General features: G+C 41.1%; 1 protein-coding gene across 1 annotated transcript; it reads left to right on the forward strand.

Annotated features, from left to right (window-relative positions):
- Window positions 1-1,699: 1,699 nt before the first annotated feature.
- Window positions 1,700-24,151, forward strand: LOC307117229 (torsin-1A-like; the record flags this gene model as incomplete). Its single annotated transcript, XM_079802021.1, has 6 exons — window positions 1,700-1,757; window positions 14,472-14,591; window positions 17,638-17,903; window positions 21,413-21,588; window positions 21,680-21,813; window positions 23,689-24,151. 6 exons carry the CDS (start codon window positions 1,700-1,702, stop codon window positions 23,937-23,939), a joined length of 1,005 nt encoding a protein of 334 aa, XP_079658147.1. The 3' UTR covers window positions 23,940-24,151.
- Between the last annotated feature and the right edge of the window lie 721 nt (window positions 24,152-24,872).

Here is a 24,872-nt window from a genome sequence, read left to right on the forward strand (position 1 = left end):
GGAAGAGGAAAGAGGAAAGAGCTTTCTCCACGATTCGCCGGTTTTGCCTTACAAACTTTTCAATAAAAGTTTGGAGAGGCGAAGGCGCGTTCGGCAGCGTTGAACCTGCATACCGCTGAGATCCGGATCCGCGCCCAGGCAGGCGGGAGGGCCTGGCCCGTCATGGCCCGAGGGCTGGAGACAGGGCCAGAGTACCAGTATTGCCTTTCGTGCGCCCCCTCATAGGAGTAGGTTGCAGAAGAGGCCGGTCTCCCGTAGGAAGAGGGATCCCTCATAGTTTTTCTTCATAGAGCGTTTCTCCAGGCGCTTCTTACATCAGGCCTGGGGCGGCCCGCCTTGGCTTGATCAGTGAGAGTGCCCCTTTCAGGCATGCAAGGGCGGTAGAACACCGCGGTCATATGAGAACTGTGTGGTGAGTCTTCACTCTACACACCACAGGTGAGAGTGGTCTATTTTGTGTGATAACACTAAAATATGTATTTCTTATAGACCTTTGTTCCCTGTATAGAGTGTGGGTTTACGCAACCATTAGGAAGGAGGAGTTAACTGAAGTTTCCCCCTGTAGGTGGCTTATTGCAGCACCAGGAGCTGGGCTGTGGAGGTGAGGTGTGTTGGCTTTCCCTTGGTGGTCAAGATTTCGCGAGGCAGGCCACCGCTCATGGTATCATATGTATGTAATTAGGGCCTCCTCTCATGGTGAGAGTGGTGTTTAGGCCGCCGCTCTTTTCTTTGAAATGTTTGCGGAGTACTAAGCGGTAGGACGCCCTTCTGGGAGAATGGAGTGTTTTTCTACCGCTTAGGGTTTTTTACTATGTGTCTTAGGTTTCCCTAAGCCACCGCAGGTTAGAGTAGTTTGTCTCTTTTAGAGTGTTTACTAGAGACTGACGCTGGAGCTTCAGTTGGGCATGTGGCCTAGGCTATGTGGATGAGGGAGGTGCGTTGCTGAGGCACTGTCACCTCTGGCTGTTCACTACGTGATTCTGAGCCATTTGTACCATCCCTGTGTATGTCAGCCTCCTCTCACTTGAGAGTCGTTTGGTCAAAGCAGCCAGTTTTTACTAAATGCCTGGCAGATACGCTGGCTATTGTAGACTCGTTTACAGCTTGTAGGCTTTACAAGCCTCCCTGAGGACGGGTCCCCATAGCAGTGCAATGGGTAGTTATTAGTCAGCCAGTGGTCTAACTGTCAAGGGTTTCATAGCAGTCAGTTGTAAACTTGCTACCAGGTGGCAGGCCTCACCAGGCCTCCTTGGAGGCGAGTTCCTGAGTGGGATACTCGGGGAGCTAGCATGGCTTGCTATCAGGTAGTAGGCCTCATCAGGCCTCCTTGAGGGCGAGGGCCGATGTGTGACATCGGTATGGCTAGCCTGACTGGCCTCATCAGGCCTCCATGAAGACGAGCCTCCAGGGTCTCCTTTGTTACTCTCACATTTTGCATGTTTGTTATCAGTTGGCAGGCCTCTAAAGCTAGGCCTCGCTGGAGGAGTGCTCTGAGTCTCAGTCACTTGACGGTTAGCATGGTAAAGTAAATGCTAGCAGGTGGTAGGCCTCACTAGGCCTCCCTAGTGGGCTTGCTATCAGATAGAAGGCCTCATCAGGCTTCTTTTTGAAGGTGAGCTCCCGGGGTAGGATACTCGGGCAGCTAGCATGACTTGCTATTGGGGTAGGCCTCACCAGGCCTCCTGGAGGGCAAGTATCGATGCAGGGCATCGGAACAACTAACCCGCTATCAGCTGGCTATCAGGTTATAGGCCACAGTAAGCCTCCCTGAGGGTCGGCTGTCAGGTGGAAGGCCTCAGCCAGGCCTCCCTGGAGGTGAGTACCGATGTGTGGCATCGGGTGTATTTTAGCTTGGCAGGCTATCAGGTGGTAGGCCTCATTAGGCCTCCCTGAAGGCAGGTACCGATGTTTGGCATTGAGGTAAAGCTAGCCTGGCCGGCTATCAGGTTATAGGCCATTGCGCTTCCCTGAGGGTCGGCTGTCAAGTGGAAGGCCTCACCAGGCCTCCTGGATAAGGCACGTTATCAGTTGGAAGGCCTCGCCAGGCCTCACTGGTGGTAAGTACCGATGTTCGGCACATCGGGACAGCTAGCCTGCCGGCTGTCGGGTTGTAGGCCTCATCAGGCCTCCCTGAAGGCCTGCTGTTAGTTGGAAGGCCTTAACCAGGCCTCTCCAAAGGCGAGTACCGGTGCACGGCGTCCGGGTATGCTGCCTAGCAGGTTATCAGGTGGAAGGCCTTACTAGGCCTCCCTGAAGGTGAGTTCCCAGGTTGTGGTCACGTGAACAGTTAGCATGGATTGCTATCTGACAGTAGGCCCGCACCGGGTTTACCCAGAGGCAGGTAGTAGGCCTCATCAGGCCTCCCTAAGGCCCTCCTGGGGCCCAGTCACTTGAGAAACAGTTAGCACAAGGCGCAAACAGGTAGCAGGCCTCTCCAGGCCTCCCTAAAGGCTGGCTATCAGGTAGTAGGCCTCAATAGGCCTCCCTTCAGGGCGAGTTCCTGAGTCAGGATGCTCGGCTAGCCTGCGTAGCTTGACTGTCAGGTAGTAGGCCTCCATTAGGCCTCCTTGAGAAAACAAGTTCAGTTTTCCAGTTACCTTGACAGACAGCTTCAACTGTTATCAGGTGGCCCACGGGACCTCCCTAGACGTAACCTCAGCAGTTAGCATGCTTCGCTGGCAGGTGGTAGGCCTCTCTAGGCCTCCCTAGAGGTGAGCTTGAACGCTCTGAAAGTTGGCATATATTGCTGTCAGGTAGTAGGCCTCACTAGGCCTCCCTGAGGATGGATTCCCGAGCTAGGATGCTCGGGTTGCCAGCATGGCGTGCTGTTAGGTAGTAGGCCTCTATAGGCCTCCCTGGAAAACCCGCTATCAGGTAGTAGGCCCACGGGGCCTCCTTGAAGGCGAAGTTCCCGAGTTAGGCACTTCTTGATTAGAGAACTTGTGGTAGTTGGGCCTACAGCTGGAGGTTACCCGCCAGGCAGGTTCAGCTGCTCCCCTCAATGAGGGTCGTCTATGAGCACTCAGCCGCCTGAGCCTGGTCAGACGGTTGTAGGCCTCTCATGAGGCCTCCCTGTTAGATCAGTCCTTAGGCCCTTTCGGCCTCCCTACTGCTTTGAAACACAAGCACCTGGTAGATCCTTGATTTGAGCAGGCAGACTCCCCTCGCTAGCAAGGGTTCTAAAGCGCTACGCTGAGTATTGCTCTCTTGGATAACCCGTCTCTGAGTTCCGGGCTAAGTAGGACTGCCAGTTTTTCAGTCCCTTAGTTTGGATGCCCCCTGGGCACCATCCAGAGGCTCTGTTTTTGAACAGACAGGGTTGGCTAAACCGAAGTGTCCATAACACTTAGGGCACCAGGTCAGGCCTCCCTGGTGGCACTCGGGAGAACTGGTTTCTTCGGGTCCCCTAGCCACCTTCCCTTAAAGGGACCCCTTCTGTTGAAGTAGTGGTCCCGGGCCTTTGAGCTGTCTAGATGGAACCCCACGCAGTTGCGTTAGGGTTCCATTTAGGTGCATAGCTTGGGCTATGACCGTAGGGAGTGCTGTCGCTGACAGCCCAGTGTGACCTGAGGGGGAGTTGCTCAGGTTTTTCTGTGAATTACTTGTGTTGACAGTTGTCACTGCCAATAGGCAGACACTCCCCTCAGCATGGCGGCGTTGGTATATCGTTCCCCATAGCGTCAGCTAGACGCAGCGAGAGTTCCCTTTCGAAAGGGAACGTCTAAGGTTACGTATGTAACCTCTGTTCCCTGAGAACAGGGAACGAACGCTGCGTCTCGTTGCCATGCTTCAGGGCCTATCTGCCATACAGTCCCTTCAGACGAGAGGATGTGTATGTGTTGGCAAGGCACCCTTATATACTTCCGGATCGCACATTGATGACATCATGGGCTGTCGCCGGTCAATAGGATTGACTTGATTCGATAGTAGCTTCAGACACCTGTCACGCTGGAGGCGTTCCCCATAGCGTCAGCTAGACGCAGCGTTCGTTCCCTGTTCTCAGGGAACAGAGGTTACATACGTAACCTTAGACGTTTCTTATTTTCACTGGTATGTCTCTCAGGTGTAGAGGACTAGTGCATCTTTGAGCCTATACTTTCAGTATGAGTAAAATACTTCAGTACTGTTGAAATCAGATACTCTAAGACTTTTACTTAAGTCGTATTGTAATTGGTGACTTGTAACAATGGAGTCATTTTCGCTTTAAGGTATCTGTACTTTTACTCAAGTATGGTTTTCAGGTACTCTTTACACCTCTAATAAAATCAAATCTAATAACTTCAGCGATGTTTAGCAGAATGGTTGCCAGAAGCAGAAACATTGAGCCGCAGTGGTGCAGTAAAACTGGTGTAATGGGGTCACAAGTGCATATTTATGGAGTGTTTTATAACGGCTTCAAACATGGCTCAGCCAATCATAATCAAGGGCCGGAACTTCATAGGCAAGGCAAGTTTATTTATATAGCACATTTCATACAAAATGGCAATTCAAAGGTTTTCAAGCTTTAAAAGGGATTAAAATATTTATAAGAAATAAAAACTATAACCTGAATCACTAAGTTCAGGGTACCCCTATCTGGAGTGGAAGAAAATGGAGAGTCAGGTTCGCGATTTTACTACTTCTTAAAAATATTTGTAACTGTGTTTAAAAACAGTACCATTATAGTAAATGGTTATGTCCAGGGTCAGTACTCCAAAGAAACATTTTGAAACCTAAAACAACAATTAGCACACCCCTCGTGGACTTCACAGTCATGCAGACAGAAGAGAATTAGTATTTTCAGCCATTAAATACTAAGTTCCGTAATTACAAACATAGTTCAATTTGGCTTTTCCCGTAATCATAGTTCCAACGAACATTTGCAAACAGCATCACAAACTTGTGTGGTTGGAACTACAGCTCTCAACTTGTTGTTTCTTGTTAAATGACATGTGGGCCCGATCATGCCCTTGAGCATAATAAGAATCCTAACATTCAATGCTTTCTATATCTTTCATTCTAGTTTTTGTTTTTTTTAATGTGCAAGGGGACTCCAGAGTATAACGTATGAGGGAACCTGCAATAAATCAACCATCAAATAAAGCAAAATGACATTGAACAACAAACAGTGAAGTAAACTCCAAGACACAGTGTCAAAGTTCCACTTCGAAAGGGAACGCCACTGGTCAACTACAGCTGTCACAGTTGCTAGGCGATGAGCAATTGTCCATAGGCTGGACTCTACACTTTAGCCTACATAAAACAAACCTAAAATATTAAAAGCAGTAAAATGTTTATATTATAATATTTTCTGATCATAATTTTGGATTTATTTAGGCAAGGCAAGGCGAGTTTATTTGTATAGCACATTTCATACACAGTGGCAATTCAAAGTGCTTTACACAGAAATGGAATTAAAATATTCCTAAGTGAATAAAATAAAAAATATATTTAGTATAACCCCTTTAGTATAACCCCTATCTAGAGTGGAAGAAAATGGAGAGTCAGGTTTGCTTTAAAAATATTTGTCAGGTAACTGTGTTTAAACAGTACCCTTGCAGACAAATCTTCTTGGCCTAACTGGAGGGCTATCTCAAAATGTTTTACCTGTCAGAGCAGATCTAAACGGGTCTTCCTCGCACCGGAGGGAGTACTCAAAAAATATTTGTCAGGTAACTGTGCATTTAAACATTACCCTTTCAGACAAATCTTCCTGCACAGGAACACCAGGGCTATCTCTACTTTGTTTGACCGTCAGAGCGGATCTACACGGTCCTTCCTCTCACCACCAAGGCTATACAGACCTCCTCGCACCGGAGGGATTTCGATTTATCACTCTCCCATCTCTCAACCTCTTCCACCCAGACAGCCTTAACAAAATAATAAAAATAATAAAAAATAAATAAATAAAAAAAGTATAATTAAAACAGTTATAATAAGAATACAATAAAGATAAAAACGATACAGGTATAAAAGAATGAAAAGAGTAAAACGATGCAAAGATGAAACAGGGTTAAATTGAAATTAAGTATAAAGTGCAAGCAGTTCGGACAAAGCACAGAGCTCATTCAGTAAATGCATAGCTAGACAGATGTGTTTTGAGTCTGGATTTGAAAGTGGCTACTGTTGGAGCACATCTGATCTGTTCTGTAAGCTGGTTCCAGCTACGGCTGGCATAATAGCTAAAAGCAGACTCTCCTTGCTTTGAGTGAACCCTTGCTATTTCTAACTGACTTGATCCTGATGATCTGAGTGATCTGTTGGGTTTGTATTCTATCAGCATATCTGCAATGTATTGAGGTCCTAGGCCATTAAGTGATTTATATACCAGTAATAATACTTTAACATCTATTCTAAATGTAACTGGAAGCCAGTGTAAAGACCTGAGGACTGCTGTGATATGGTCATATTTTTTGGTTCTGCTCCGAATCCTGGCAGCAGCTTCTGTATGAGCTGCAGCTGTCTAATGGTCTTTTTGGGAAGGCCGGTGAGAAGACCATTACAATAGTCCACCCTGCTGGTGATAAAAGCATGAACGAGTTTCTCTAGGTCTTATCCGGAAACAAAGCATCTAATTCTTGATATATTTTTGAGATGATAGTAAGCTGATATAGTTATTGCTTTGACATGACTACTGAAACTCAGGTCTGACTCCAAAATCACACCCAGATTCCTGACTTGATCTTTAGTTGTTTGACCCCTAGCTTCAAGGTATGCATTCACCTTGAAAAATTCATCTTTGTTTCCAAATGCAATGACTTCAGTTTTGTCTTTGTTTAACTGAAGAAAGTTTTGGCACAACTAGTTGTTAACTTCATCAATGCATTTGCACAGAGAGTCAATGGGGCTGTAGTCATTAGGTGATAGGGCTAAGTAGATCTGGGTGTTGTCAGCATAGCTGTGGTAAGCAATTTTGTTCTTTTTCATTATTTGGCTCAGTGGGAGCATGTACAGGTTGAATAGGAGTGGTGCAAGAATTGACCCTTGTAGGAGTCCGCATGTCATGGATGTCCACTCAGACTTATGGTCACCTATACTCACATAATAACCTCTCCCTTCTAAGTATGACCTGAACCATTTAAGGACCATTCCAGAAAGCCCAATCCAGTTTTCCAGCCTGTCAAGAAGCATTTTGTGATCGACAGTGTCAAATGTAGCACTGAGGTAGAGTAGTACCAGAATTGATGTTTTACCTGTATCAGTATTCAAGCGAATATAATTTATTATCTTTATGAGCGCTGTCTCTGTGCTGTGATGCGGTCGGAAACCAGATTGAAAATTGTCTATGTATCCGTTTGAGCTCAAGAATTTGTTCAGCTGATTGAAAACAACTTTTTCAATGATATTGCCTATGAAAGGAAGATTTGAGATTGGTCTGTAGTTGCTCAGTATGGTCTTATCTAAATTGCTCTTTTCCAGGAGGGACTTAACTACTGTGGTTTTAAGGGAGTTTGGAAAAGTCCCAGAAAGAAGTGAGGAGTTTACCACTTCTAGTAGATCTGCTTTCTAAACAGTTAAACACACTTTTGAAAAACGAGGTGGGGAGTGTGTCAAGGGCGCAGGTTGATGCTTTAAGGTGCTGTACCGTTTCTTCTAAAATTTTACCGTCGATTGCTTCGAAATCAGACATAATGTCTAATTTCTGAAATTGTGGATGAGTCTGTCTGACCTCAGCATAGCATGAGGATATACTGATCGCCTTTCTGATATTATTGATCTTCTCAGAAAAAAAGGAGGCAAACTCATTGCATTTGCTTTCAGAGAGCAATTCACTGGGAATGTGATTTGGGGGGTTTGTTAGTCTCTCGACAGTAGCAAAAAGAGTGTGGGTGTTATTTATGTTTTTGTTTATAATATTTGACCTCCACATTGAAATCACAAAGGCTGTCTTTATAAGTGTTATGTACTACAAGTTTTGTCTTCCGCCACATGCGTTCAGCTTTCCTGCATTTTCTTTTCATACTTTGAACTGCTGTTGTGTTTCTCCAAGAGCTTTGGGTCTACCATTCTTTTTCCTGACTTTCTCAGGAGTAATATCATCAATTACATTTTTTACTTTTGAGTTAAAGGAGTGAAGGAGAAAATCAACAGAGTCTGCGAATATGCTTGGTGTCAGAGATATGGCCTTCATAAATAGTACACTAGTGTTCTCATTTAAGCATCTCTTTTTGACAGAGACAGATATAGCTTCAATGGCAGGAGAGATTGATATATCAAAGAAAATACAGAAATGATCAGACAGTGCCACATCCTTAATAACTATCGATGAAATGTTTAGACCCTTACTGATAAGTAAATCTAGAGTGTGTCCACGATCATGTGTGGGTCCGTGTACATGCTGAGTCAAATCAAAAGTGTTAAGAACAGTCATGAGATCTTTTGTTGTACTGGATTCAGCATTGTCAATGTGAATGTTAAAATCCCCAGCAATAGCAAAACAGTCAATCTCAAAGGAGTTTGCGGATAACAGCTCTGTAAAGTCCTCAACAAAGGCTGGAGAGTATTTTGGAGGCCTGTAAATAATGTAGAATATGTGGAGCACCTTTTAACACAATACCCAGATATTCAAAAGACGGATAATCACCAAATGACACTTGCTTACACTGACAGACATCTTTTTGCACATTTACACATTTGTTTATCTTTACCCTTCATTTGGTTAATTAGTTAGGCAATTTATTAGAAATATTGGCATTTATTTATACACTTGTTTATCTATTAACATACTTTTTATTTTATCATTACATTTATTTATTGCCTGGCAGCAGAACATGATCATGATGAGGAAGGCGCTCTGTGATAATGGTGTGTATATGCAACGGCGCCATAGAGTGACAGAACAAGCCTTGATAGATAGGCTAGTGAAGATTTGAATCACAAAATGAGCACTAAGTGAATAGGCCTACACAACATGCAAAACAAAACGAAGTGGTCATGGTCACAGTGAGTTGATGTCAACATACTGAAAACTGGGGAAACAAGAAAAGCATGTTTTCTTGTAGTCGGTATATGGCAAGCCGTTTAGCTTAAATTGTTCCCAGCATTACTCGTCGTAATTGCATTTTTACTAGTAAGAATTCAATTAGAGAGCTCAACAATTCAATTATTACAAGTAACAATTCCAATGAGAGCTCTACAAATTTATTTTTACTAGTCGTATGCATCCATTGATTTCCATTTATTTTTAATTACAGAGCTCTACAATTTAATAGTTACTAGTAAGAATTCCAATTAAAGAGCTCTACAATCCAATTCTTACTAGTAAAAATGCAATTGCAGAGCTCTCTAATTGAATTTTTACTAGTAAAAAAAAAACTAATTAAAGATATGTATAATTGCAGAGCTCTGTAATTGAATTAGAGAGCTCTGCAATTGCATTCTTACTAGTAACAATTCAATTGTAGAGCTCTGTAATTAAAAATAAATGGAAATCAATGATACATACAATATGGCAAGCCGTTTTAGCATTAAATACTCCTTCCCGTACTAGTCATAAATCAGTTTTGACTAGTCATAATTCCAGTTCCAAATATCTTTTCTGCAATTTTGACTTGTCATAATTGCAATTAAGATATCTACAATGTGATTGTGACTAGTCATAATATGCATTGAAAATATCTACAATGTTAATTTGACTAGTCGTAATATACATTACAGATATCTACAATGCTTTTTTGACTAGTCATATTCTTCCATTGACTTCAATTGGAAAACATCTTCAGATATCTACAAATGAGTTTTGACTTGTAGAAATTGTAATTAAACATATCTAAAAAATACATTTCCACTGGGATTTCTAATTAGAGATATCTTAAATTATAATTTGCACTAGTGGCGATCGCCACTTGTGCAAATTATAATTTGAGATATCTCTAACTGGGTTTTGTCTAGTCATAATCAAATTGGAGATATATTTAATTAATCGGTTTTTTTAAATATCCAAAAATACATATGTAGATTTATTACTAGTCAAATTACAGTTGTAGATATCTTGAACTGGATTTTTGACTAGGCAAAACTTAATTAGAGATATCTTGAATTGGAATTCGTCCTGGTCAAAACTAATTTAAAGATAGTTAAATCCTAGTCTGCTTTTTGACTAGGAGGATCTTTTTTTTTGGAGATATTTGCATTCAGCTTTGTGACTAGGAAGAATTTCAGTGTAGATATCTTGAATGAACATTCTGACTAGTCAAAATAATTTTATAGATATCTTAATTGTGTACTCAAACCACCCCTTTGCTAAGCCACGCCTTTTCTAACAATATTGGCATATGACATTAAAGTAAGCAACAGGAAAACAAAACCTGGATATTTAAGACATAGAAATCCTGGCCAGGGGAAAAAACGGCACGTATGGTCACTCTACAGAACACATAGCATACTGTACATTGCAACCTGGAATTCTACACTGCCAGACTACACCAGCACATACCTTGTTCGCAGCAATGCCACATTTTTATAATTAAAGATAAGAGAAAATTATACATTACCAGCATCGAACATGACGATGCATGGAGCCAAACAAGATAGCTATTTTAACAAAAGCATTGGTCTAAACGCTACACAAAATACGCTATTTGTCTAAACGCTTTCCAATCATCCCACTACCTGTCCGCTTAATCCTATCCCCACTCACCTCCCTCAAGCCATTTCTTCCTCAGTTAAGAACGGGGTATACTTCACTTTCCGCGCCCGGACGTGTCACGCGCACAGCCCTGTCTGCGCATTTTTCAAAGTATACACCACGGATGCGCGCGGATGATCGCGTTCGACACATGCGCAGTAAAAAAATGTCTATGCTCTACCAGACATCGGAGGGCAGCACTGAGTCCTGTCATCAACAGGACATTCGCTGGGCATGATCGGAGAAGAACTGTAGTGCATCCACCATTGCAACATAGTTTGGAAGAAACACTGAAGAATCAAAAATTCTCTCTTTTTTTTCAATCGTGTTATTTTTAAACCGGTCTTCTTCGACGGCTGAACATTGTGCTCAATACTGTGCGTATTGCCACCTAGTGGACTCTTCTGTACTGCTGGCGCATGCGCTGTTGCATGCGGACCATCCGCGCGGTCTCGAAATTTGGGCTGCGCGCAGGCGGGGTGTGAAGTATACCCAGGCCTTTACTCCTGCACTCACTCACATTGTCAACACTTCTCTTCACACGACCTTCCCCAAAGCATTTAACCAGGCTCGGGTAACCCCACACCCTTAAAAATAAAGGTGCCAGGAAGAACCAAAAAGCGGTTGTCACGGCGATGCCATAGAAGAACCATTTTTGGTTCCCTGAAGAACCGTTTTGTGAAAGGTTCTTTAAAGAACCATTTTTACCAACTCTTTTATAGTCTAAAGAACCTTTTCTGCGCTACAAAGAACATTTTGTGTAATGGAAAGGTTCTTTGGATATTAAAGGTTCTTCATGGAACCATACACCCCACCAAATAACCTTTATTTTTAAGAGTGCACTGCTTAAGAAACCCTCTCTAAACCCAGCAATTCTAGAAAACTACAGAACAGTATCCCTTCTGCCTTTTATTGCAAAGACACTTGAGCGAGTTGTGTTCAACCAACTCTCTATGTTTCTTGAACAGAACAACCTCTTGGACAACAACCAATCTGGCTTCAAAAGCTGTCACTCAACTGAAACTGCCCTCCTCTCGGTTATGGAGGCACTGAGACCGGCAAGAGCAGCTTCCAAATCCACAGTACTTATCTTACTAGATTTGTCTGCTGCTTTCCTCCTTTCAACTCTCATGAAGATGGGCAACTCAGGAACTGCTCTCCAGTGGTTCAAGAAAAATGTATCCATACCACCACACCTGTCCCTAACCATACCCTTAAACTTACCCATACCACCACACCTGTCCCTAACCCTACCCTTAAACTTACCCATACCACCACACCTGTCCCTAACCCTACCCTTAAACTTACCCATACCACCACACCAGTCCCTCACCCTGCCCTTAAATTTACCCATACCACCACACCTGTCCCTAACCCTACCCTTAAACTTACCCATACCACCACACCTGTCCCTAACTTTACCCTTAAACTTGCCCATACCACCACACGTCCCTAACCCTACACTTAAACTTACCCATACCACCACACCTGTCCCTAACCATACCCTTAAACTTACCCATACCACCACACCTGTCCCTAACCCTACCCTTAAACTTACCCATAACACCACACCTGTCCCTAACCCTACCCTTAAACTTACCCATACCACCACACCAGTCCCTCACCCTGCCCTTAAATTTACACATACCACCACACCTGTCCCTAACCCTACCCTTAAACTTACCCATACCACCACACCTGTCCCTAACTTTACCCTTAAACTTGCCCATACCACCACACGTCCCTAACCCTACACTTAAACTTACCCATACCACCACACCTGTCCCTAACCCTACCCTTAAACTTACCCATACCACCACAGCTGTCCCTAACTTTACCCTTAAACTTACCCATACCACCACACCTGTCCCTAACCCTACCCTTAAACTTACCCATACCACCACAGCTGTCCCTAACCCTACCCTTAAACTTACCCATACCACCGCACCTGTCCCTAACCCTACCCTTAAACTTACCCATACCACCACACCTGTCCCTAACCCTACCCTTAAACTTACCCATACCACCACATATGTCCCTAACTTTACCCTTAAACTTACCCATACCACCACACCTGTCCCTAACCCTACCCTTAAACTTACCCATGCCACCACACCTGTCCCTAACCCTACCCTTAAACTTACCCATACCACCACACCTGTCCCTAACCCTACCCTTAAACTTACCCATACCACCACACCTGTCCCTAACTTTACCCTTAAACTTACCCATACCACCACACCTGTCCCTCACCCTACCCCTAAACTTACTCATACCACCACACCTGTCCCTAACCCTACCCTTAAACTTACCCATACCACCACACCTGTCCCTAACTTTACCCTTAAACTTACCCATACCACCACACCTGTCCCTCACCCTACCCTTAAACTTACTCATACCACCACAGCTGTCCCTAACTTTACCCTTAAACTTACCCAAAACAATCACACCTGTCCCTCACCCTACCCCTAAACTTACTCATACCACCACACCTGTCCCTAACCCTACCCTTAAACTTACCCATACCACCACACCTGTCCCTAACTTTACCCTTAAACTTACCCATACCACCACACCTGTCCCTCACCCTACCCTTAAACTTACTTATACCACCACACCTGTCCCTAACCCTACCCTTAAACTTACCCATACCACCACAGCTGTCCCTAACTTTACCCGTATCCCACCTCAATATCAGCAAAAGTGTTCTGGCATACAATATGAACACAATACATTGTACTTATTTTTGTGGGCCACAATCACATTAATGATATCAGAAATTAACATTGTGTCACGGTGTATTTTGGTTTTGTTTCATGTTCATGTTTCATGTTTTTTATTTTGAAGTTTACACCAGTCATGGTTCCTGGCTGTTAGTCATGTGATTCCCTTACCCTTATGCGATCTTGTCATGTGCTTCCCTTGGTTCATGTGTTGTGTTCTCATTGGTTGTTTTTGTCATCTGTTCATCTGTTCTGTATTGTCATTGGTTCATTGTTTGATTGTTCACAGGTGTTAAGTCATCAGTCTCTGTTTATTTAAGCCCTCATGTTTGCCATGCGTTTTGGTCTAGTAAATTAAGTTGATATCAAGAATTAGTTTTTACTAGTTGAAATCAAGAATTAGCATTTTAACTTGTGTAAATTTAATTGTTGATATCAAGAATTAGCATTTTAACTAGAGTAAATTGAATTGTTGATATCAAGAATTCATATCCTGTGAATTAATAAAAGTTAAGATGGCAGGCCATGCGTAGGTCCATTTTGGATGACTCTTTGAATCTCTTTGGGTCCATTTTGGATGACATCTCTTTGAAGTGTTTAAACTGGCCGTGTATGTAGAGACTGGTTAATTGGGATTAATTAATTTTTCATTTGAAGTCATAATGTAGTCTGTGGTAGCACCTTGGTGTGGAGGGAACCAGTTTGTGACATAAACCCAAGAAAAACATGGGTAAATCACAAATAAATTTTGATATTTCTTTCAAGATTTATTGCTAACATGAACACACAAAGAACAATTGGAATGGTACAATCATTGTAAACAATATAGGCCTCTATACCTATATGTTCTCTAATTAAATAATTTTGAATTGCTTTTCATCTAAAATGGGAAATCCAACCTAACGGAGTCATGAGTTTGTGTTTGTTAACCTAATGGAGAGCATGGTGTTTTTTATTCTTGTAAGAAAAGAAGAAACTGAATGTTGTTAAATATTGCTTAATCCTGCTGTAGGCGTTCACTTGCACTTTCATCTGTCAGGTTTCCTTTCAAAACGAAAGCTAAAGAGGCATAACTAGATTTGTTTTCATGATGAAAGCATTGCATCTTTTAATAGTTTTTTTTCTGGTGTCTAATATAGGCCTAACATCAGCAAATGTGTTCTACAAGACTTTGGGTCTGGGTTGCCTGTTTGGGGCATTAACTCCTATATTATACGAAGTGTTTGAACTGAATCCCTTATTGACTTTTGATCCTGTACGTAAGTAAAATCTCTAACTAATTTATTGTATTTATGCAACTATTTAGTGATAGTGGTATTATCTTACATACAGTAGTGCTACTCGATTATGGAAAAAAATTACAATTACAATATTTTGGCCCAATACACGATTATTAGTGGCCAATATGACCAAAACCTTAAGTAATTTATTTAACAATGTTGAGTTTAGATAGCAGCGAAATTTTACGATTCTCGATACCACAGCACATACTAAGCTAACTAATGTAAGTTAAAAAGTCCTCAAAAATTATTTTAAATTATGAGAACTTTTATTGTTCCATTAAGGCGGCATCCATTTAATTATTTTATAAATATAATAATTTACACTCTGTTATTATTGCTATTTACACTTGGTGTAAATAGCATCTATCACTATTTGCACTTAGTGTAATTAGCAATTATGGCAAAGAAAATATGCTATTTTCACTTAGTGTAAATATAATCTATGGCTGCTGCCTTACATACGCTATTACAATGGTCAAGTCTAGATGTAACAAATTCATAAACAAGTTTTTTATTGTCAGAAGAAGAATATCATATACAGTACTTTGGAGATGTTGGTGATATGTTGTTTTAGTAATATTGCTAATATGTTTTTTTTTTTTTTTGTGGTCACTGTCATGACTCCGAAGTTTGTGACCTAGTTATAGTCTTTTAGTGATAAATAGTCAAGATATGGAGCAATATATATTCTCCATGCGTCATTACTGATAACAAGTACCTCTGTCTTATCATTGTTTTGCTGAAGAAAGTTCTGTGACATATACAACTTTATGAACTCTATGCAGTGCAGCAGGGTGGAAATTGAATTGTGGGCAACTGGTGCAAGTGAAACATAGAGTTTTGTATATCATCTGCATACTTAATGGTGAAAGGAAATATTGTACTGATTAATCACACAACAGCTAAAGGAAGCATGTATTGGTTAAATAATAGAGGACCCACAATTGAGCCTTGAGGAACACCACAAGATATGACGTAATGTCTGGAGGTGTAGATACCCAGTGTAACATAAGCCCCTTTTCGCACTGGGTAGCACACTTCATATGCACTTTCAGTCTTGTGGACTTGATGTGGCTGGCACATACGCGTGTCCGTTAAGTAATTTTGCTCATTTGTCCATTTAGGTTTCAGAAGGGTATTTGTGAGCGCCCCCCTTTGAGGTCGATATGCATCCTCGATGCACATATTGAAGCGAGCTCAGCAGCAGACATTTTCCCTACAGACAAAGCGAAAGTGCAGACTCATAGAAAGACCGCGAGTGTTTAGGGTGCCATTTGGGGCAGGGCCTAAGCAAGTAGACTGCATTTTACGACAATCACTGATTTAGGTGATTTGGACGTTTGGTTTGGGCTTTTAGGAATTAGGGCTGTGCAATATTGAAGAAAAATGCTATATCCTTGTTAAACAATGCGATAAAGTAAACTTTCAGCCGACCGCCTTCCGTGGAAAAGTGTTGAATGTTGAAAGTGAAACTCAAAATGCGTACGTGACGTCATGACGAGCCTACCTGGTCGCGTTCAGGGAACTTTCAACAATTTTTCAATAAATTGAACACGGAAGGTGGTTGGCCGAAAGTTTACTTTATAATGTTTTAAATATGGATATTTTTCTTACACAAACGCATCGATTCGATTCAGAAGGCCTTTATTAACACCCCAGAGCCGCGTGGAGCAGTTATTTGATGGGCAGATGCACTTTATACGGACCTCAAAAACAGAGCAACTATTACTCCAATTCTAATGCTTGGATTAGCCTAGACTTTTGTAATATAACTCCGATTTTATTCGTCTGAAAGAAGAATGTCATATACACCTACATTTTCATTTTTGGATGAACTATCCCTTTAACATCAAGAACATCCAGGTAAACAAAGACACCTGAACTAGGGGTGGACGATTATTTTTGTTATTTTAATTTATCTTTGTTATTAAAAATAAGAACTAAAAACAGTAGTCTTCACATTGACTAAATATAAACTGATACATAATAAAGCTACAAAGGTTATTCAGCCAAGAGCACTGAGTGATTTTCTCTTGTTCTTTTTTTTTCGCATTTGGTTTCTTTCCCCAACATTTTGACACAACTGTGTGTGTGTTTGACAGTTTGAGCGTGTAACAAGGCACGAAACAGAACTGAAGGGATCACACGCTTTCGGTGTGTGTCAGACAGCAGACGGCGCAAGACTGCAAGGAGTTATTTTTCGCAGGTTATTGTGTTTGATAACTCTTTTTAACGTCAAGCAAGTTACATAACAGTCATGTGCCCAGTCTATTCTCTGCTATATGCGTCGACCTAAAACGTACAATTTTAACAATGTTGAAGTAGCCTATTAAAATCATTCAGATATTGCGTGCCGTTGCGATATGCATATTTCGATATGTACATTTGTGATATTTTGATGATTTCGATATATTGTGCAGCCCTAGTAGGAATGAATGTGCACTGCTGTTAAGGAAAGGGTGATTCTCATTTCTAATTTGTGCATCCTCGCTTCCATTCCTCGCGTCTCAGCTCCACCCCAAGGATGCAAGAAAAGGAAACGAGGATGGAGGAATCTAAGGAAATCTTATTTGTATAATGGAATATTCTTTATCATTCAAGCGTCTATTGTCAGTGTCTCCCTTATGTTGTGGAAGTTTGGTTGAGAAATTCATAATGAATAATAATAAAGCAATATGTTTTATTTAAACTGCAAATGTAACCCCTCCTGTCCTCCAAGCGGGGCTCGTACCTGGGTCCCCCGGCATGAGAGTCTCCCGCTCTAACAAGGAGGCGAAAGGCTGCAACCCCTAGCGTCAGTCGCTAGAGCGTCTCTTGAGATCATAGGAGTGAGATTTACTCGCACAGCAACTACTAGCTGGCCTCCGTTACACAAAGATAAATCATAAATTACAATTATTGTGACATATGTGAAGGGGAAGGACAATTTATATGTGCTTTAGGTTTTTTTATCAAATTATTTAAAACTACAAAAACAATATCTCTGAAATAAGCAATGTCTTGTCACATTCTCATCTTTCAGGTCTGAAGGGAGATTTAAGACAGTCTCTCTATGGGCAGCACATCGTGTCTGATGTTGTACTAAAAGCTGTATCATCATTTATGACTGACAGCAACCCAAACAAACCGCTGGTGCTCTCTTTCCATGGGACTACAGGAGTTGGAAAAAACCATGTTGCTAAAATCATTGCAAGAAACATTTACAGAAAAGGGGACCAGAGCAAGCATGTTCACACATTTGTATCTCAGCATCATTTCCCACACAGAGAACGTGCGCACTTCTACAGTGTAAGTACATTTTTCATGTTATATAATCCATATTTGGAGATAGTTAATTAGCTAATTGGTAGCCCCACTGTTGCAAGTGTTTTGTCAATAAATGTATCTTTCTCTGGTGAGCAAGGCCACAATGCCATGCATGTGGAGTCGTGCGTGACCATGGATAGATTAAGCTACACTGTAAAAAAAATTCAGGTCTCCAATTGAAAATTTTCTAGTGACCGATCACATCTAAATTGTTCAGTTGGCCAAAATGAATTTCTGTGAATTGATGCAATTTAATTCACAAAAAATTCAATTTGGACAACTAAAAAATGTTGATGTGATCGGTCACTAGAATGTATAAACACTCACCTAAAGGATTATTAGGAACACCTGTTCAATTTCTCATTAATGCAATTATCTAATCAAACAATCACATGGCAGTTGCTTCAATGCATTTAGGGGTGTGGTCCTGGTCAAGACAATCTCCTGAACTCCAAACTGAATGTCAGAATGGGAAATAAAGGTGATTTAAGCAATTTTGAGCGTGGCATGGTTGTTGGTGCCAGACGGGCCGGTCTGAGTATTTCACAATCTGCTCAGTTACTGGGATTTTCACGCACAACCATTTCTAGGGTTTACAAAGAATGGTGTGAAAAGGGAAAAACATCCAGTATGCGGCAGTCCTGTGGGCGAAAATGCCTTGTTGAGGCTAGAGGTCAGAGGAGAATGGGCCGACTGATTCAAGCTGATAGAAGAGCAACTTTGACTGAAATAACCACTCGTTACAACCGAGGTATGCAGCAAAGCATTTGTGAAGCCACAACTCGCACAACCTTGAGGCGGATGGGCTACAACAGCAGAAGACCCCACCGGGTACCACTCATCTCCACTACAAATAGGAAAAAGAGGCTACAATTTGCACAAGCTCACCAAAATTGGACAGTTGAAGACTGGAAAAATGTTGCCTGGTCTGATGAGTCTCGATTTCTGTTGAGACATTCAGATGGTAGAGTCAGAAATTGGCGTAAACAGAATGAGAACATGGATCCATCATGCCTTGTTACCACTGTGCAGGCGGATCCATCATGCCTTGTTACCACTGTGCAGGCTGGTGGTGGTGTAATGGTGTGTGGGATGTTTTCTTGGCACACTTTAGGCCCCTTAGTGCCAATTGGGCATCGTTTAAATGCCACGGCCTACCTGAGCATTGTTTCTGACCATGTCCATCCCTTTATGAGCACCATGTACCCATCCTCTGATGGCTACTTCCAGCAGGATAATGCACCATGTCACAAAGCTTGAATAATTTCAAATTGGTTTCTTGAACAGGACAATGAGTTCACTGTACTAAAATGGCCCCCACAGTCACCAGATCTCAACCCAATAGAGCATCTTTGGGATATGGTGGAACGGGAGCTTCGTGCCCTGGATGCATCCCACAAATCTCCATCAACTGCAAGATGCTATCCTATCAATATGGGCCAACATTTCTAAAGAATGCTTTCAGCACCTTGATGAATCAATGCCACGTAGAATTAAGGCAGTTCTGAAAGTGAAAGGGGGTCAAACACAGTATTAGTATGGTGTTCCTAATAATCCTTTAGGTGAGTGTAGTTGAAAGTCCCAGTTATGAAAGCTCAGTAATACCAGAACTTCCACTGCAAAACATTATTTTATTAATTAGTATTTGTGTCTTAAATTCTAATAAAATACATTCATGAGATTTGGTTTCAGAAATTACATCTTGAATTAAGCTTATTTGTCTTATCCCAAATGGATTTACCTTTTTTAAGCATAAAGCTAATGTTTTATAGAACAAAGAAAAACAAAAGAAAAAAATGGCTAGGGAGACCGGGGATGGTTGTAACATGGGTTAATTGTTATTGTACATTTCTCCAATCAGGAACAAGTTACAAGTCACCTGATTCACTTCATACATGCTCTGTTTGGTCCTTATTCCACATGTGAGTAACGTAGAGCCCTGTGGCAGACAGATCAAACAAATTTTAGAAAATTATAGAAAAACTAATTTTGATGTAAGTAACTCTTTTTACTTCCTTTATTTTTGTTATGGCAATTCCTGCTTTGTAGTTAAACTCATCAAAATTACATTATGTTTATTGTGTGTCTGTGTAGATATTTTTCATGCAAGTTGTTAGTGCTAATGTTTTGGCTGTTAGGTGAGCTAGATCATGGCTACAAGACTCTGGGTTAGTTGTAACAGCAAGACTGGGTTAGTTGTAACAGCAAGACTCTGGTTTAGTTGTAACAGCAAGACTGGGTTAGTTGTAACAGCAAGACTCTGGTTTAGTTGTAACAGCAAGACTCTGGTTTAGTTGTAACAGCAAGACTGGGTTAGTTGTAACAGCAAGACTCTGGTTTAGTTGTAACAGCAAGACTGGGTTAGTTGTAACAGCAAGACTCTGGTTTAGTTGTAACAGCAAGACTGGGTTAGTTGTAACAGCAAGACTCTGGTTTAGTTGTAACAGCAAGACTGGGTTAGTTGTAACAGCAAGACTCTGGTTTAGTTGTACATAAATTAAGCATGTTACAGCGTACCTCAAGTACATTTTTTGTTGTTTGTACTTTTTGTTTTGTTTCGGGTTTTTCTTTTCTTTTCAGTATGCCTAGGTCAGGGGTGCCCAGGTGTCTGTCCTGGAGGGTCACTGTCCTGCAGAGTTTAGCTCCAATTTGCCTCAACACACCTGCCTGGAAGTGTCTAGTATGTCTAGCAGACCTTGATTAGCTGGTTCAGGTGTGTAGTTGGGGTTGTAGCTGAACTCTGCAGGATGGTGGCCCTCCAGGAGAAGAATTGGACACCCCTGGCCTAGGTCTTGGAAGGGAAAGATAAATTGAGCATTTACTCATTTTATTCGTTTTTTGTTACACACATGCACACACACATCAATTATGTTAAAAAGCCTGTGTTGAATAAAAAAACGTTCAAAACTTTTTTCATAATCCTTATTTCATAATGTTAAATATCACCCCGGTGGATATAATAATGTTACATCTCACCCCAGGGTCTGTTACAACTATGGGGACTATGGGGTGAATTGTAACATTTCACTCGTGTTTGAATTGAAACCACACATTTTCTGTTTGTGCTGCAAAGATAACAGCTATGTCATTTGATAACTTGTAAAAAGTTTTAATCACATTTTGAACGCACTGGCTTAAAAGAACTCCAAGATGCAGACAGAAATGTCAAAAATTGTTACAACCATCCCCGGTCTCCCCTAAATTGGTGAACTATTCTTTTAAGTGGTTTTGTATCTAAAATACACAAAAGACAAATATTTTACTATTAGCATAGTTAGTTCTGTTCACTCATTTCACATTGGCATTATGATCAAGGCCAAAGTAACTCTTTTAACTGATCCTTCAATTATATATACCAACAACAGTTTTACCTGAAACCATAGCTACTGTACTGTAAGTGTTACTATACTAAAACATAGTAAATTCTTAAAAAATAAGGCAAATAAATAAAATTGCATTTTCTTAAAAGCATTTGCATATTCCGTATTCAGGAAAATCTAAAGAAATTGGTTCTTGAAAAAGTATATTGGTTTCCCCGCTCCATGTTCATATTTGATGAAATGGATAAGATGCATCCTCAGCTGACTGACACCATAAAACCTTTCCTAGACTACAATGCCCGAGTAGACGGAGTGTCATTTCACCATGCAATCTTCATTTTTCTCAGGTAAAGAATTTAATTGTCAGATTTGGTAATTAAATAGCTCTACTTTCCCAAGAGAGGAACCCAACTAATGAGAAAATGTTTTTATTTATAGTAATGCAGGTGGGAATGTGATTGCCGGCATTGCCCTGGATTTCTTGAGAGAAGGCAAAGAACGGGAGAAGCTATGGATGAACAGCAAAGAACTGGAGACTAAAATCTCTCAAAGCATCTTCAATGATAAGAACAGTGTGTATTGAAAGCACTGAAATATATTTTCTAATATAGTATATTTTTTAAATATATATTTAAAAATGGCAAAAGAAAAAAGATTAGTAAAGTGTGTGTGTGTGTGTATATATGTATATATGTATATATGTGTATATATATATATATATACATTACAGTGGGGAAAACAAGTGTTTGATACACTGCCGATTTTGCAGGTTTTCCTACTTACAAAGCATGCAGAAGTCTGTGGCTGAGTTCGAAATCAAATGAGTTTGCAACCGATGTATGCTTGACGACTAGAGAATACCCATAATGGACTGTGAGAGTCACGCCGCGCGTCGAATGAATTTCAATGTCTCGACAGGAGATGGCATCCACAGCGGAATCCTATAGGCATGGGCGTCGGAACCATTGTATGTGGGTGGGACAAGACCAATGCTATTGGACCCACTCAATTTTATTGTCTCTAATTCAGTCTGTTTACCTACCCCTAACCGATAAACACTTATTATTAAACACATGTTAGACGCTTTATTTCCACTTTTCAAATATTTTCTTCAAAATAAATGCCTTTCCGATCTGATATGTGATGGGGAAAAGGGAGTAGAGCGAGTTCAGCAAAAGGTGGATGCGAACTTCAGCTTGATTTGCATCAAATCTTTCTGCCATGCGTTTTACCCCTACACTATTGTTGCTGTAAATAAATCTGGGTTTTCCGTAAATTTGTCACCCTCAGTTAGAGCATTGAAGATGGGTCGTGGCTGGGTCTTCCAGCTTGACAACGACCCGAAACACAGCCAGGGCAACTAAGGAGTCGCTCTGTAAGAAGCATCTCAAGGTCCTGGAGTGGCCTAGCCAGTCTCCAGACCTGAACCCAATAGAACATCTTTGGAGGGACATGAAAGTCCGTATTGCCCAGCGACAGCCCCGAAACCTGAAGGATCTGGAGAAGGTCTATATGGAGGAGTGGGCCAAAATCCCTGCTGCAGTGTGTGCAAACCTGCTCAAGAACTACAGGAAACGTATGATCTCTGTAATTGCAAACAAAGGTTTTACTTAAAAATTAATTACTTAAAAATCATCCAAAAAACCTGCAAAATTGCCAGTGTATCAAATACTTGTTCTCCCCACTATATGACACTTCACATTTAATATATATATATGAGAGAGAGAGAGAGAGACCGAGAGAGACCGATCAGGCATAACCTAATGACCAACTTCCTAATATTGTGTTGGTCCCCCTTTCGCTACCAAAACAGCCCTGACCACACCTGAAGGTGTGGCATCTGAGCTACAGAATTTGAGCCACAGTAGCTCATCTGTTTGATCGGACCACACGGGCCAGCCTTCGCTCCCCACATGCATCAATGAGCCTTGGCATCTCATCCCTATGACCCTGTCGCCGGTTCACCACTGTTCCTTCCTTGGACCACTATTGATAGATACTGACCACTGCAGACCGTGAACACTAGAGTAGTCTAGCCATCCCAATTTTGCCCTTGTCAAACTCGCTCAAATCCTTACGCTTGTCCATTTTTCCTGCTTCTAACACATCAACTTTGAGGACAAAATGTTCAAATTCTGCATAATATATATCACACCCACTAACCGGTGCCGCGATGAAGAGATAATCAGTGTTATTCACTTCACCTGTCAGTGGTCATAATGTAATGCCTGATCGGTGTATGTATATATATATATATATATATATATATATATATATATATATATATATATATATATATAGTTTTATGTCAAAGGTAAGTTTAAAAAAGCATATTCCTAACAGTTTTATGTTTCTTAAATTATTACTTTTAAATTCCTGTAAAACTGTGCATATATGGTTATATTCTTGTATTACATATATTAAATTTGTTCCCCTACCCTTTACAGGTGGGTTTCTACACTCCAGTATCATAGATCATCATCTGGTTGATCACTATATTCCTTTCCTACCTCTGGAGCTGAAGCATGTGCATCAGTGTGTCATGGCTGAGATAGTCCATCTGAAAATGACCCAATATGGTGATCTGGCAGATAAAGTGGCCAGAGAGATGCCCTTCTACCCTGAAAGAGAGAGAGTCTTTGCTATTAAAGGCTGCAAGTCTGTCAGACAGAAACTGGTGCTGTATGTTAATGAATAAATTAATAAATGAAAGACTTTAGCAGCACTTGTTCACTTTTTTACTACGGTTGCGGTTTCTTTAATATACATAGTTAAACTGCAATGAGGTATTGACTTCTCACCATCTTTTCTGCATATTAATATTCCAGTGTTGGTGATGTTGTGCCATGCTTAGTCTGTATTTAATACTCTGCTTTTCGAGGTAACACTGTTAATTAAACATTTTCAGCTATTTGATTGTGTCCAGTCTGTTTAGCTTTTGGGTCCACATTATTTGGTCTTGTCAGATTGGCTACAAAAAGCTTGGAGCATGCAGTACCATGAAGACATTTAAAAACTAAAAAGAGAATCTTGAATTAAATTCTGAACAATACAGGCAGCCAGCGAAGGGATCTGAGTGTTGGAGTAATGTGATTTCCCATTTTAGAGTGAGTTAGTATTCGTGCAGCTTCTTTGTGTTTAATATAGGCCTCTATATTACCTACGCTATTGCAATTGCAATAGTCAAGATGTAACAAATGCATGAACAAGTTTCTAATTGTTAGAAGGGGAGAGAATATCACATACTTTGGAGATGTTTCTGATGTACTAATCAAGTTCTTAACCTGATTGCTTTACAGTGATAAATTGTCCAGATATGGAGCAATATATAATCTCCATGCGTCATTACTGATAACAAGTACCTCTGTCTTATCATTGTTTTGCTGAAGAAAGTTCTGTGACATATACAACTTTACGATCTCTATGCAGTCCAGTAGGGTGGAAATTGAATTGTGGGCAACTGGTGCAAGTGAAAGATAGAGGACCCAAAATTGAGCCTTGAGGAACACCACAAGATATGACTCCTGGAGCCAGTATCCCTGCTGCTTAAGTAGGATCTAAACCAAAAAGGACCTGAAAGACCAACCCATTTCTGTAGTTGGTCAAACAGGGATCTTCAACCGTTTTCAGG

This window comes from Gobio gobio (assembly GCF_949357685.1).
Source record: "Gobio gobio genome assembly, chromosome: 21".
NCBI classification, from domain to species: domain Eukaryota; kingdom Metazoa; phylum Chordata; class Actinopteri; order Cypriniformes; family Gobionidae; genus Gobio; species Gobio gobio.